The 14943-nt window shown below is 37.6% G+C and overlaps 1 protein-coding gene across 2 annotated transcripts in view; it reads right to left on the bottom strand.

Moving 5' to 3' along the window:
- Positions 1-6667: 6667 nt before the first annotated feature.
- etv4 (ETS variant transcription factor 4) overlaps positions 6668-14943 on the bottom strand; it is a 48128-nt gene continuing 39852 nt past the window's right edge. For both annotated transcript variants that reach the window (XM_041267294.1, XM_041267293.1), the window contains exons 8-12: positions 13123-13191; positions 12036-12104; positions 11129-11310; positions 9321-9422; positions 6668-7056 (exon numbers count right to left, since the gene is read on the bottom strand). In XM_041267294.1, coding sequence (XP_041123228.1) covers positions 6844-7056; positions 9321-9422; positions 11129-11310; positions 12036-12104; positions 13123-13191 — 635 coding nt within the window. In that variant the 3' untranslated portion in view covers positions 6668-6843. The remainder of the gene's footprint in view (positions 7057-9320; positions 9423-11128; positions 11311-12035; positions 12105-13122; positions 13192-14943) is intronic.

Consider the following 14943-nt stretch of genomic DNA (forward strand, 5'->3'; position numbering starts at 1 on the left):
TTTTTTTTTTTTTTTTTTTAAACTCGCCTCTCTGAACTGCAATGTATTCAACATGTAAAGTGAGTGTGAATTGCTTGAGCCGTTGTAAATGTGTTTAAATTGTTTAATTGTGGTGGTGATTCTAGCCGGAGAGCCCCCTAACAACGATTAATAGTATTGCTTGAATTTTTTTATTCAGTAAACAATATCTATCCAAATAGTGCAACACCATTTTGGGGATGTATCGAATCCAAGTTTTTGAGATTCGGACGAATACCGAATCCATCAAAAGATTCGTCCGAATACCGAATCTACAGAAACTGTCAAGAAAAACTGAAGGAAACTTGAATGAAAAAAGACTGGCAGCTACTAAACATGAATGCATGCAATCTATTGTTTTGAGCCTTTTAGTTTATAGTATTTTTTATTACCAAATGGAAATAATATCCCTGAAAAAGATTTGTTTGAAACTATTAACAATTTACCGCTAGCCACCACAATAGAAATGTCAAAATACAGCACTGTTTATCTTTACAAGAAAGGAGAGCTGTATCTTTGGCATAAACCACTGTCACCTGATTTGAGAGTAGGGTTGCCAACAGGCTCCAGAATCTCAGGACACTTCAAGGAAAGTCAGATTTTGTAACTCTCCTCTCTAAACTGCAATGTATTCAGTAAAGGGAATTGCACTCACCTGCACTCCTTCATTTAACCTTGTGACTTGCTTCACACAGTCCTGCCCAGTCAAACTCAGAAAGCTAATCAGCTGCTGTATAGGTCTGATTGATGGAAACAATCCTCACAGGCATGTGTGTGCTTTTGGTAACAACTAAGTAAAACAATTTAATTAAGTTAGCGACAGTTCACACAATTCACACTTAGAGGTGAGTTACAAAACCTGACTTTTGTTGGTGTCCCGAGATTCTGGAGCGCCTCTGACTCTCTCTCTCTCTCTCTCTCTCTCTCTCTCTCTCTCTCTCTCTCTCTCCATCTCTCTCATCTCTTCTGTAATACCTGTCAGAGTCGTAGTTACTTGTTAGTGCAGTAGCTTCAAGTTCTAACATTTTGTTTGTGAGACTTCTAGCATTTAGATAAATACATTTAATGGCTATCTTACCTGAGTTATTGCCTTTGTTTGATGTAGTCTCCTGTTTTTTTGTTGATTTCTCCCCCCCTTTCTAGTTTAAATGCTTCTTAACCTCCTTGAGGATCCTTTCTCTGAGTAGATTGGTCCTTTTTATTTAAGTGCAGTCCGTCCCATCTATATAGATATATATATATATATATATGTAGATATATATATATAGTCCCTTGTGGTCCAATGTGTCCAATGTTCGAGGAAGGTGAAGCCTTCCTGTGTGCATGCTTTCAGCCATGCATTTAGATTATTTATTTCCAGCTGTCCGTATGGTCCTTTGCAAGGTGCCGGCAGTATCCCAGAAATACCAGTTTTAGTCTTGTCTTTTTCCTTCTTAGCTCCCTGAATTTGTTTTGTAGGGATCTAGGTCTCTCTTCCAAGTTTGTACCAATGTGGACGACTACTACCGGGTCATCTCCTGTTCGTTCTAGGAGGCTGTCCGCGTTCTCAGTGATGTGCATGACAAAGGCTCCTGTAAGGCAGGTTGTAAGGGGGTCAAGACTGCGCACTGATCTTGCTGTGTTTCTCAATATTGAGTCCCTTGACAATCCTGACCTCTTTTTTTTTTTTTTTTTTTTTTGCTGGCCAGCACCGTTTAGTTCGTGTGTGCCAGATCCTCAAACTCCCATTACTCTCATTCATGCAGCTCCATTTCTAGCTTACCTACTCATTGAAGCAAGTCCTGGATCTTGCAGCACTTTACACACACTTGGTTTAGCTGTGCTGGGTTTTCTTGGATTCCCCACATCTGCAGTTGTCACAGATTGCTGGCTTGAAGGCCATGTTAATTTTTTTTTTTTTTTTTAAGTTTAGGTTCTGCAGCTGTCTACTTCTAGTTCTTATTGTATTGTCTCTTTTTCTGTGCTTTCCCCAGAGTTCAGGAACTGCTCTTCAGTTCCAGTTGCTTGCTACAGATATACAGTATGTGAGTGTCTTTAGTGATGTACAGTAAGAGCCAGCACCAGTTCTAAATCCACAACACAGACATAAAAAAAGGTAATGGACTGTAAAACGAAATAAGCAAACGTGATTACTCTAACTGGTTTCACATTTAGCCGACACTTGTATTTTTATAATGTGTGTTTTAATCACTGCAAATGAGATATTGTGTGTGCTTGTTTTTAAAGGAATACTTTATACTGTCTGGATTTACATAATATTTAGTTTTTTGTTTATTATCCCATGGTGTGTGTTCTTAATCATCATTAATTACAAGTTCAGCATGAATATTTGGTATGTTTAATAAAGCCAACAGCATATTTTTACATTTTGGTTTCTAAGCATGCCTAAGCAAATAGAATTACTGTCATGGAAGCCAAGATAAAATTGACCACTAGGGGGTGTACACCTGTCATTTCTACACCCCTGAAAAAGTGAGATGGTATATAAGCAGTTCTGTTTAACAATGTTATGATGCTATAGCTTAAATACATTTATAAACATCTTCATATCATACACAGATGTATCCTACACTAAATACATTATCTTAGAGTTGAAACCACTGAAGGTCTTAACCTATGATCTCTGTACTGTCCAGTGTATTTTAGTACTTGTTATTTGATTATATTCTGCATGCAATTTCTTATCTGGATGATGCTTGGTCTGAACAGGTGTATTAGAAACACAAATATTCAGAACATACAGTGTGTTCACATACTGATTGTCATACCTTCTTAACTCTGAAAAGGGAACACAGTATAACAGTACTTGAATTAAAAAGAGTATTTTACTTAGCCTTAATCTATGCAGTATCTAATAATACAGTAGCTTATATAGAGCTGCCTGGCAAAAACAGTGCATTTTATACTTGATAGTCTTAGCATTTGCTACATATAGAAAGTTTGAACATTAAAAAGTACAACTAACTTTGAAACAAATTATTTAAAAAAATGATCAGTAAACATTTTATTGAAGCCGCAGAATATGGTTCCCCCTCCCCCAAATCAAGGCATTAAAAAAAACGTATTTTAACATACCATATGTACTGTTAAATACTGCACATAGGAATCAATATCTGGTTAGGATGTGGGGGTCCTATTACCTTTTACACAGGCAATGAATGGGGTGGGGAAGGCAGTCCTACCCACGGACACAGAGGCTTGTGGCAGGACAAATGAGCTTCGTCAGAGTCAAAATGAAAATAAATATATTTATATTTATATGTCTGTTTTATTAGTTAGCCTGCAGAGTTGGGGTAACGTGATACTGTAATATTACTTTTGTCAATAACAAGGTAATATAACGCATTTGATTTTTAATGGCAGTAATAATATTGGTCACTTTCTGCAAAAAATAAACAAGCGTGTCTTGTTATCTTTTCTTTATTACATGCTTACATTGGTGGGCCTTCTTTTTTTAAAAGCCAAAGTACATTTCAGTTTAGTTGTAACCGTAATTGTGAACTGCCCTTTAATTTATTTACAGTCATCACCCAATGCCGTCAAACCAGAAACACTAACAGCTCTGCTTACGGCAGTCCTTAAAGATGTAACTGCTATTTTCCTTGAACACATCGAAACCCTGAACACAGCTTTCAGTCTGTGTGTGCACACAATCAGGATTAAGTGGCTTGAGTAGTCAAGACTAAAAAAACACTTTTATAAAATGGCTTTCTTAGTGGGTTTTAATGTAACTTTAAAATTGCTGCTTTTGTAGTATGTGTATACTGTTATTTAAACATGTTACCGTGTAACAGGAAATTTTTGCGGGGAATTTATTTTGGTGTTATTGGTGGTTTTGATTGGCTTGCCAATAATTCTTCCACCAATCAGTGTGACATACAATGAGTGATCCTGGCCTCTGACAGACTGGTATGTAGGAAAAGAATGTGGCCGTGTAAACTGAGCCTGCTAGGGTGGTACCTGTACAACTGTTCTTTTTTATGTTAGGCAGTTTTGTGTATTATTTATTTATTTTTTTTTTTTTACAAGAGGTTAATTAAGTCCTGTAACAGCCAAAATAGTTTATTCCAGACTTGTTAGAAAGTCTGTAAGAAAAGCAAATTTGCTTTGGATTGTTAGTGTCGATTCGTTGTAGATACTATTAAGACAACATCCACAGAGCAGGTATCGCAAAGTCCCTAAACAATATGTTAAGATAAATTGGTTCTGCACCGTATAAAAAATAAATCGATTTTGCCAGTGCTTGCTCGTCTGTTATCTAGTTTTAAATTTAATGCATTTTAGTTTTGGCTTTAAAGTTTTCAAAAGTGGCAAGACTGTCCTACAAATACTAAATGGTATTGGGATCATTCCACTGAGAGTGAACCAGAGCTATCGTTAAAGTGTACTGCAGCTACTAATCTTTTCCAATTACTGGTATCTTAAAATTAAGGACTATATAACAATAATGCTGTAATTAATTTTTAGAAGGCCTTCTTTGTTATTATCCAAGTTGCTGCAGTAACATTGTAGAATGTAGGAGATGACATTCTGCATAAAGTATTAATTATGTATTGAATTAGAAGTTTCTTTACTTCTATGTTAAAGCTTTTTTATTTTATTTTGATATAGCTTAAAGCACATGTAACTAGCTAAGCAAGACATTTGCAGTCTTTCCTATCTTGGCTTCTGGGCAGAGAGCCAAAGTTAGCAGGTCTCTAATCAAGATGTGTGGAAGAGTGGCGACACTGTGAAAACAGAACACCACAAAGGACTAGTTTGAAACAGTTTCTGACAGATTAGATTAAGACTGTAAATTGTCTGTAAAATGCTTAAATGTGACGCACGTTATAGATTTGGGCTAGTTTCCCCCCTTACCAGGATGTGTGTTGAAGGTGTGTAATAACAGGGTGGAGCTATACTGATTGGAAGAAAGTGCAAGAAATGGGGTGGAAATGCTAATATATTAATAGAATTTAATGTAATATGTTTGTTTGAATCGTCAGTCAATTCTTTGATTTGACTACACACACGTCTGTTATCATGCAAACGTATACATTAGGGCATGCTGTGACCTGCGCGTCTTTGCATGCTTGTATCTAATGTTTATACGATTGTATTAACATTATTTTCTTTATATATATATATATATATATATATATATATATATATATATATATATATATATATATATATATATATTTGTGAATGTGCTAAATGAAAAACGCCAATTCAAAACCCGACAAAATCTACCAAGGTAGCAAATCCGCCGAATTTGATACCAGCCAAAATTTCCCATTATACGGTATTTAAATGGTTGATTATGGCAGTTGTAAGTGTGACATGCTATACAAGTGTATTGTGGTTTGTTCTTTTTTTCTGCTATGTATTGTACAATGCTTTGCATACTTTTGTATAAAAAGCGCTATACAAATACAATAAATAAATACAAAAAATATACAAATGAAAATGCCGACAGGTACATACACAACTTCTTCAGACGCCTAAGCGCCCTTTGTTGCGATAGCAAATACTGTTTAGATTTCTAAACAAAATATTATGAAATTCGATTGAATGTATGTATGTTTTGAAGCTCAAATTGCATGCATACAAAAAAATTAAAAAATAAAATACTAGTCTAACTGTTTTAGAAGTATGCATCTACAAAATACACATGTATCTATTACGTTACGGAAATTTATCTTAAACAATGTTTTATATACATTTGTCAATTTTTTCTAACTCACGCTCGCTATTCTGTTATAAAAAGCCTATAACAAGTTTATTTTTTTTTATTCACGCCTTATGACTTGCGCAAAGTTGCATGTGCAATTTACTATTTGCTATATCCAGACAACTATTAAGAGTTGTTTGTTTGTTATACTACAAACATTTTAAAAACCTGTTTGTCACATTTAATAAATTAACAGACATACAGTTAAATAGTAAACAAACAGACACAACTGTTTTGCAGGACAAGGCAAGAGAAAGAAATATAACGCAAAACTTTTTAAAATTAAGTAAGTACACTTGTATTTCTGAAGAAACGAGTAAACTTTTTTCAGTAACGTGCCCAGTGTTGGTACATACGCAACGCATGGTAGATCAGTTTTTTTTTTTTTTCCATCTAGAGCATTGCTGTAATTGAGAGTAAAGCAAAAGCACACTTCCCTTTGAAGACACTGATCTAGCCCGCGTTGCATGTATGCAGGGCAGGCAATTAGAACTGAACTAAAGTGAAATCCCCTTGAAGTACCGAAAGAATCTCAGGGTTCTATTGTCGCTGAGCATTAATGAGCTAGGTGATCACATGACCAACATCAAAGGAAGCTTGATATTGATGAATATTGCATGCGAGTTCCTAAACCTCTTTTGGTTTTTCACTAAGTTAGCATATTTAACCACAGTTTGTACGCAGGTTTAACTATATTCTCTGTATCGAACTAAAAACGTCCATAGTTAGGGATTTAAAAAAAAAAAAATCTCTGCTTGTTTCAGAATCCTTTACCACAGAAAAAAAATAACACAGTAGTTCAGTAAATTAAATGCAAACCACTCCAAATGACTATAAACATCATAAAACATTAATGAAACATTATAAAAAACTAAGAACACACATACAGCGTCTCAATAAGTTTCAATGTATTAATGGAAGAAGACTAACCAGAACTTGTTAGTAGTAATATTTGCTTTTATTATGCAAGCAGTTCACACTTTTAATGTGCTTGGATAGACTAAACCTCAGAGGCAAAGATACTGCAGCTTTAAAACCTCAAGTCCCTAAGAAGGATTCATTTAAACAAAACCACCATAGCCATATATACAAGGAGTAGGACTGCGCAGACACTAGTACATGTAGCCTTTCGAGTAATGCTGAGCGTTCAGGTCTGGGATGTAAGCTGCGTTCTCATCCAGGTGGGACAAGGGGACGGTGTCCTCTTCATTGATGTGACGGTCAAACTCAGACTTCAGGCTGGGGCGTTGATTGTCAGGGAAGGCCAGGGAAATGAGGGCTTCCGGTTCGCAGACAAACTTGTAGACGTAGCGTTCTCCAGCCACCTGAAATTCAAAAGCATGTTCAGTTACTGATTGAATGACTAAAACAAAAGGTCAACCCAGAAATGGACAGCACTTGTTGATCTTGATCAGAGCTGGCAGTTTGCTAGTTTTCGTGCTATTTCAAGACACTTTAATGCCGATTGAGAATATAAAACCTCTTTTCCACTGTACAAACAAGCCGTACCTGGGCTGTACCGAGGCAGCCTAGTTTGGCTTTAGAGCAGCCTGGTTGTTTTTCCTCTGTAGATCCTGAGCCATGCAACTGACCTCATGCACAATGAACGCGTCAAGTCGCACGTAGATTTTAAGAGGTGCTGTATTTGATTTGAGAATGGCAGATCCAGAGGTTATAGTTGCGTTTCTTTGTTTTTGTTCTTCACATATTATTGAATACAACTGAAATGCAACGGCTCACTGATTACACAAAGAGCAAAAGAACGATTCTTGCTGCACACCATGTTGTTTGTCTTTTTGGAGTGTACTGACGGAGGCACTGTAATGACAGACAGCATTACCACCAGCCCTGGCCCTGTTCAGCTCCAATTCCAATTCAGATTCAGATGTGTTGTGAGGCCAGAGATGCACGGCTTGTTTCCAGCTCAACTCTACGAGCAGCCAATGGATAACCATCTGTACCATGAGGGCCTGGGGCCATTATGGCTCAGACAGGCCTTTGGAAAAGGGGTATATAAGAAAATGTATGCATAAGAGGAAGCCATTCGGCCCATCAGTGCTTGTCCGGTTCCTAGTTGATCTCAAAACTTTGTCAAGGCCTTAAAGGTCCCCAGTGATTCAGCATCAACAACATGGCTAGTTAGGCCATTCCATATTGTCAACATGCTCGGTGTAAAGGAATGGCTTCATTCTCTGTCCAAAGTGTGTCTTCATTTCATTTTCTACACTGGTTTTATCTGGTCCTGGGGTCTGTGTTGTACCTAAAGTACTCACTAGGGTTAACTTTGTCAACTCCTTTTAAGATTTTAAAGCTGTAAATCAAGCCACTAATTCTTCTTTGTTCAAGACTAAATAGATTATTCAGTTCCCTCAACCTATCTTAATAGCTCATTCCTTTAATCCCTTGGAGCAGTCTGCTCTCTGAGGGACTCTCGCCAAGGCTGGTTAAGATGGAATCTCAAACCCATTCGATTTCAGCCTGTTTGTTGTCTATATGGAGTCAAAACGTTTCTAAAACTGTAGCAGGGTTTTGTTCCAAATACTAACTCCTGTTGGTCACAATTTTCAAAAGGGAAGCCGACAAACATTCCAGTTAATGCCACATTGTACAACTAGAATTTGTGTGGTTTTGTGATTTTATTGCATTTTAGTGTGCTGGTATAACGCAGTGGTATGACACATCAGAGACAGAGGCCTCGTTACAAGTGGTTAGAAAGTTTATGTGGAGAGCCAGCTTGTATGCCAGCAGCTGAAACTACATTCAGGGAATGGGAAGTGAATCAACAAGTTCTTGTTTCAGATGAAATGACGTTGAGAGGAGATTGTCACATTCCTTTTGAACTAGAATGCACAATTATTTTACCCATTTGGAATGTCCAGTTATGTTCCCTCAACACAGCAACTCCTCAGGAGAACTGAAGGACAGTGGGTGTCCTCCGATCCCACTGCCAAGTCAATCCCCTCTTCCAGAAACTAGAGTAAAAGTCTGAGCCACCAGCCTCTGAAGGACAAAGGGCAGCCCTGCAGGTGTCCACTTGATTTCACCAAGCACCTGGGCTGCTGTAGCGCAGTGACTCAACACAGTTGATGCAGCACTCCCTGTGGAATCCCAATTAATTTTCTGAAATACATTTTTAATCTCTTTCTTTTAATTTCTTAACGTGTGTGGATTTTTATGCGAGAGAGAATAGCACTGGTAACAGGCAGGAACAATATTTTCAGACAAGTGTACCTCAGTCCTGTCCTGTAGCCCTGGGCTTTTAATCAGTGACTGGCAATTGTTTCAAATTATTTGTTTGCTTGGTGCTATATTGGGTGAAAATAATACTCCCATTGCATAGCAGTCTGATCCATTAATCATTTTTACTATGAGTTAAAACACACCTGAACTTGTTACCTATACACTGTAGCTAATCAAGCTAGTTGTAAAACCTGGAATGTGTGAAACTGCTCTGCAATATGAGTCTTATTTCCATCCCTGTGGTAAATGCACACTGGGGGATAAGGTAACACCTCCAAACTCCTAAAAGGGTTATCGATTGCATCGTCTAGCTTTCTAGTATATTTGGTTCCACAGGGGGCAGACTCACCTTCTGCATGATACCCTTCTCATAGTAGTAGCGCAGTGAACGGCTGAGCTTGTCATAGTTCATGGCTGGCCGGTTCTTCTGCATACCCCACAGCCTGGCCACCTGCACACAGAAACGAGAGACAGGGTTAGTGCATTCGCTCCTGGAGGGTCACACCCCCCGCTATCAGTACTGGAATGGAGAGACTACTCACTAGCAGCACTATAGGAGTGTCTCCCACAGTCAAGCAAGTAGCAGACTGGACAGATCCATAGTGCTTTGCTCAGTCCTGTTAGGAACTACTGATTACTGGTTGAGGGTTTGTTACAGAAGAGAACAGGTTAAACATCTCCGAAATGTATTAAGTCCCATCTGAGTCTAAGTGATTTAGGTCGTCATGGTGGGGGGGAAAAAAAAAACAGCATTGCTGGTGCCAGGCAATTTTGGTTACAAATGTAAAACAAGGTAACAAGACTGCTGCTTTTCATATTAGCAGATGTCAGAATTTCTGTAGTCTGTCCACTAGAGGCCCTCGTTGCTCTCTGTCACTCACAAGAGTTTGTATTTAAATGAACTAATTAATTTATAACTGATACACTGCTGAAAATATAAAAATACTTGGAATATCCTGCAATAAGTAAGTATTGTATATATGACTGCTAATTCCTTGTACCTGTGCTGTAGGACACATGGGCTGATTGCCATAGTAACTTTACATAGTATTTTGAAAATAGCTGCAAATCCCAAATAAAGGTATATAACACAGGATTATATGAACAACAAATACAATAGAAATACATAAATAGAGCAACACAAGAAAGGGTGGAATTAAAAAGTTTTTCATGATAAGTAAGGCTATAAAATCAAATTCAGCTCAGGTCACAAGTGAGATATGTACTATATCAGTAGTAATTTGTCATACAGTGCTGGTGAATGATCTCTGGGCTCAACTTGTGGGCCAAACCCAGGCATTCCCATCTGCATTCCAGAAGCTGAGCTCCCTCCCTCCCTGGCTGGCTGTGAGGTTGAAGAACAGTAAACAAGCTTGTAAATTATGTATTGACACTAATGGATGCCACAGACATCCATCACAGATCATAGCACTGTTTATTGCTTTGCCTTGGGGATATTATTGGGCTTGCTTTCAAAATGAGCTGACAGCACCCCCCAGTTTTCCCCCCCCCCCCCCCCCCCCCACATATTTCTTTTGTGGTATTTTTTTTTTGAGTGTAAAAAAACAACCAGCAATTATAGTTAGAATTTGTATGTAAGTGATATATTAGTATGAATATTATGGGATCTGAAAAAGGAAATTATAGCTGACCATTGACAAGTCACATCATAACCAGAAAATGTTACCATGGTGCAACAATGGATGTGCGTATTGGTTCATATCATTTTGTGTTATAAAAAATATAAAAATGCTACCACTGTGAGGTGCCTCATATTATTGTAGATCCCCTTGACACAGAACCTTTGCCATTGCACTTGTTGAAAGGGCTCTGCATTGCCCTTTACGATCACTTGGTAAGGGTAATCTGTTTATCAAGAACACTACAAGAAGTGGCAGAATCAGGCAGCGCATCACGCAGTACTGCCTGTTCCACTCCGCCACACTTTAACCTTCATGATCAGCTGCAGCCAATCTATGAGATCCAAGTCACAGCACCAATATAACAGGACGGAGGCTGGGTGCAAACCGGTAACCCTACACTACTGCAAACGAGAGTCTCAACCACTATGCAACGATCCAGACATGCATGGATACAGAGCTTTTGTCCTCACTGATGGGGGTCAGAATGTGTAACAGCAGTGCGTCACACGCTCACCTCCTCAGGCTCGATGAGTTTGAATTCCATGCCACGGCCGGTCCAGGCGATGAAGTGGGCATTGCTCGGGTCATCCAACAGGGCTACCAGGAACTGCCAGAGTTGGAGTGAGCCTCGCCGCTGATAGGGGGGGCCCTCGCGCAACATGCTGCCCGCTTCCTGCTTCACCTCCATCTCTCTGCCTATTTATAACAAGTGATATACAAACTATTTACCATACCTCCTATTTGCTCGTGACAATTACTGGTTCATGGATAGTCAATTCACAGGAATTTGCTATATCAAAAAATAATAATATTTTAGTAAACTTGATTATACAACATCTCATATTGAATACCTTTATGTTGACCTTTATGTTGATTATATTGTAATGTTATGGACCCTTCACAAAATTTGACTGTTTAATGTTTTTTAAGGGCTTTCCTATGAAGAGTGTTTATAAGTATGTTCTTTAAAATATTGTGAAATAATAAACCCCAGTTGAAAGGGATTTCATGAACTGCAAACTTGACTTTCAAAAAACATTATTTAAGAAAACCTTTAAAACAGTCCCTAAAGCAGGAATATAAACTGGGAAATAAATGAAAAAGCTAAATAAAAATACAGTAAAATGTCTACTGCATAATTGCACAGCATCTTCCAACATGTTTCCAATCTCTTTATGTTTCTGGCGCCTATGTTCACTTGCAAACTTGACAGAATGACGCTGCTTTAAAAGCTATTCAGCATTGATCTGAAGAGCTTCTGTGTTTAATGGCCTATCGGAGCCACCACTAAGAGCTTGATCTCACATTACACCCAATGTTGGACACTGCAGAGGGAGGGGCGATCTAATTGAAGACGAAATAAACAAAGCAATGAAGCACCAAGCTGTATTGAGTGGAAACACTTTATCAGTTTAACTTACCCTCGGATTTGTCAGGAACAACACGAGCATCATCACTAAATTGCCCCATCTGTTTCTCATAGGAATAGCCTGTAAAAAAAGAGACAGGCGAGATCTTACTGACATCTACTGTAATAAGGTGTACTAGCAATTGAAAATGTATTAAACTGTACAGTCCCATAGAGTTGTGCCTTTTTATAAATAAATATTTAAATGGAAAATAATTACTTATAGAATTAGAAACACACTGAAAACGGGTAAATATAAAAGCATAGGTTTGAAACAAATGAAACAAACAGCAGTTATAAGTCATGTATAACTGACACATAAAAGGAGAGAGAGAGAGAGAGAGAGAGAGAGAGAGAGAGAGAGAGAGAGAGAGAGAGAGAGAGAGAGAGAGAGAGTTAGTTAGTTCACTAGGCAACACATGAGTGCCAAAGGACATAGAAACATTCTGCCTGTTAGGAAAGAACCACAACTCATGGTTATCTTCCGGCACTGTGCCACCAAGCACTACCAGAGAGTATGGAGGGAGAACTTTTCTGCATATGCCATCTTCATACTCACCGCGGAAAGACTAATAGCCGTCACAATATAGCCTTATTCCTTTTTTATTATTGGTAATTTCTAAATGTCAATTTTGTCAAAGGAGCATACCTATTCACTCCGACAGCCAGCAAATGGGCCTACTGGCACCAGCTGTGAGGAGGACCGAAAAGCGGACTAACACAACAAAACCTAAATATTTATAATATAATAACTCACAGAATTTGAATTTAATACAACTTTGTGCCCATACATGTTGCGTCGTAGTAGTACTAAAATTTGTTCTGAAATGTAATAGTACTAAAATATCATTACCTGCTTGAAAATATTCTTATTCTATCTTTACATTGTAGTGGAATGCCACAGAGTAATACACAACAGTCTATAATCAAAAAATAATAATCGTTTGTTTTAATCAAATTTAAAAACAAGGTGTTAAATGAATGGAAATACGACTCCCATTGCTGGTTTTACCAATAACACACTTGAGCTTGTTACATATGCACTGCGGTCAAGCTTGTAGTAAAACCTAGAGCATTCCGAATAATGTTTGAATCCTTACCTTCAGTGTTGTGTAGTGGATTGGGGTAGCCCTCATTGTGCATGTACATTGATGGGCAGCTGGTCATATCTAGAAAAAAGAAGGCAAGGGGCAAAAGATGAATGGAACAGCTGCCATTTATTCAATACAATAGCTTACCATGTAATACCATCCAACAGTGTTCAGTGCTACATGGATACCGCACCAAGTTGTGGTTAACTTAAATGAAAGGGCTATTTTAGGGGTAATACATATTTCTGTAATTCATTAAGTTTAAAGTGGCAATATTTAAATGTTCTGTGACAACACAACATGTTGCTGGACCCGCGTGTTTAAATTTGTACTGCTTTTTGTAATTTCTGTATTGCGTGTTTTGGGCAGAACAAATCTATTTTACTGAGCTGTTGTAAACTTTATTCACACTAGAAAAAAATTCAAAAGAGCAGTGTGCAGGTAAACATGAATATACATTTTATTTCTTGCATGGCCATTTTAAAAGTACATTTTTCTAAATTAATTTCAACTGGAACAAGCCATTGACGCCAGCAGCCATACACATGTTACGCACTGTAAAATGTTTGCTTCATAGTGTGGACTATTTACGGCATTTACAGTAATCTCCTGCGATCGGTTGAAGTGAAAGAGACATTTTAAGCTATAGGATTGTACTGTTTATTCAGTGGTAGTGATGAGCAATGGAAGCAAGCTTGAAAAAGAGCAAAAATCTTTCTTCTGATGATCCAGAAAAAAAAAAAAAATCAGTAAAAACAAGAACTGTTTCTGACACTAATAGTGGTGGAGAATAATACATTTCCTAATCATTAATACATAATTGCCAAGTTGTATTATTATTATTATTATTATTATTATTATTATTATTATTATTATTATTATTATTATCATTATCTGCCCGTTTGTCATAACATGTAAGAAAAAAAAAGTTTATGTTATATGCCATGCTTAGAGGGTGAGATTACATTAGTTGTAGTGATTGCGAGAGTAATGATTAGAAATGGAGCCAGCACACAATATTTGTGAGCTAGTTTTTCCCTTAGTTTAAGTCTGTACGTTGATTCAGAGTCGTTATCTGCATGAGATGGGATGTCGGTGTGGTTCAGTTTTCGTACCGTGCAAAAGATTTTCTGGGGGCGCTCCTGAACAAACTGTGCACGTTTATTTGAAAATAAGTAATTTATGGCAGTAAACTTGTGAGCGCTAACCAATATTTTAAAAATAGATTCCTTAGCTTAGCTTTATTAAGATTATTACTGGTCCCCCTTTTATTATGTTGAACGTCTTTTGGTACTTCAATGTTACTTTGGGTTACATAAATATTTCAAATACAAAGCTATACATAAACAGCTACATCCGGGTACCTGTGCGGTAGGTCACATGGTCTGATTGACACCTTTGAAGTGAGTGTGAATTACAACACATTAAGTGAACGAGTTCCATAAAGCATCAATTTCAGTTTTGGCAAAGAACCAAAAGACTTTCAACAGAAGAAAAGGGAGGGGAATTATAATGTTGCTAGGGTTAATACAAAGTGATGAATGGATTTTAAAACTTTATTAAATCACTGGTACAAAAGTAGAGATTTCCTTTGTATTTATCCATATACTAGTTTATATTGCAGCCAAACAATGTCTGTTTTCTTTTTAGTATGCCAGTGACGCAGGTAACAAACACTGTTGGGTCTCATGCGCACGATTCAGATGAGCAGTGGAGTTGACTCTGGGGGGAGAGAATGATAAAAACAAAAGAGAGTAGTGTGCAGTTAGAATAATCATAGTGAAGACAATCTAAGAGGAGATACAAAGCTTGGACATGTGTAAAATAAAA

Source organism: Polyodon spathula, chromosome 12 (assembly GCF_017654505.1).
Source record: "Polyodon spathula isolate WHYD16114869_AA chromosome 12, ASM1765450v1, whole genome shotgun sequence".
In the NCBI taxonomy this organism is placed as follows: Eukaryota; Metazoa; Chordata; class Actinopteri; order Acipenseriformes; family Polyodontidae; genus Polyodon; species Polyodon spathula.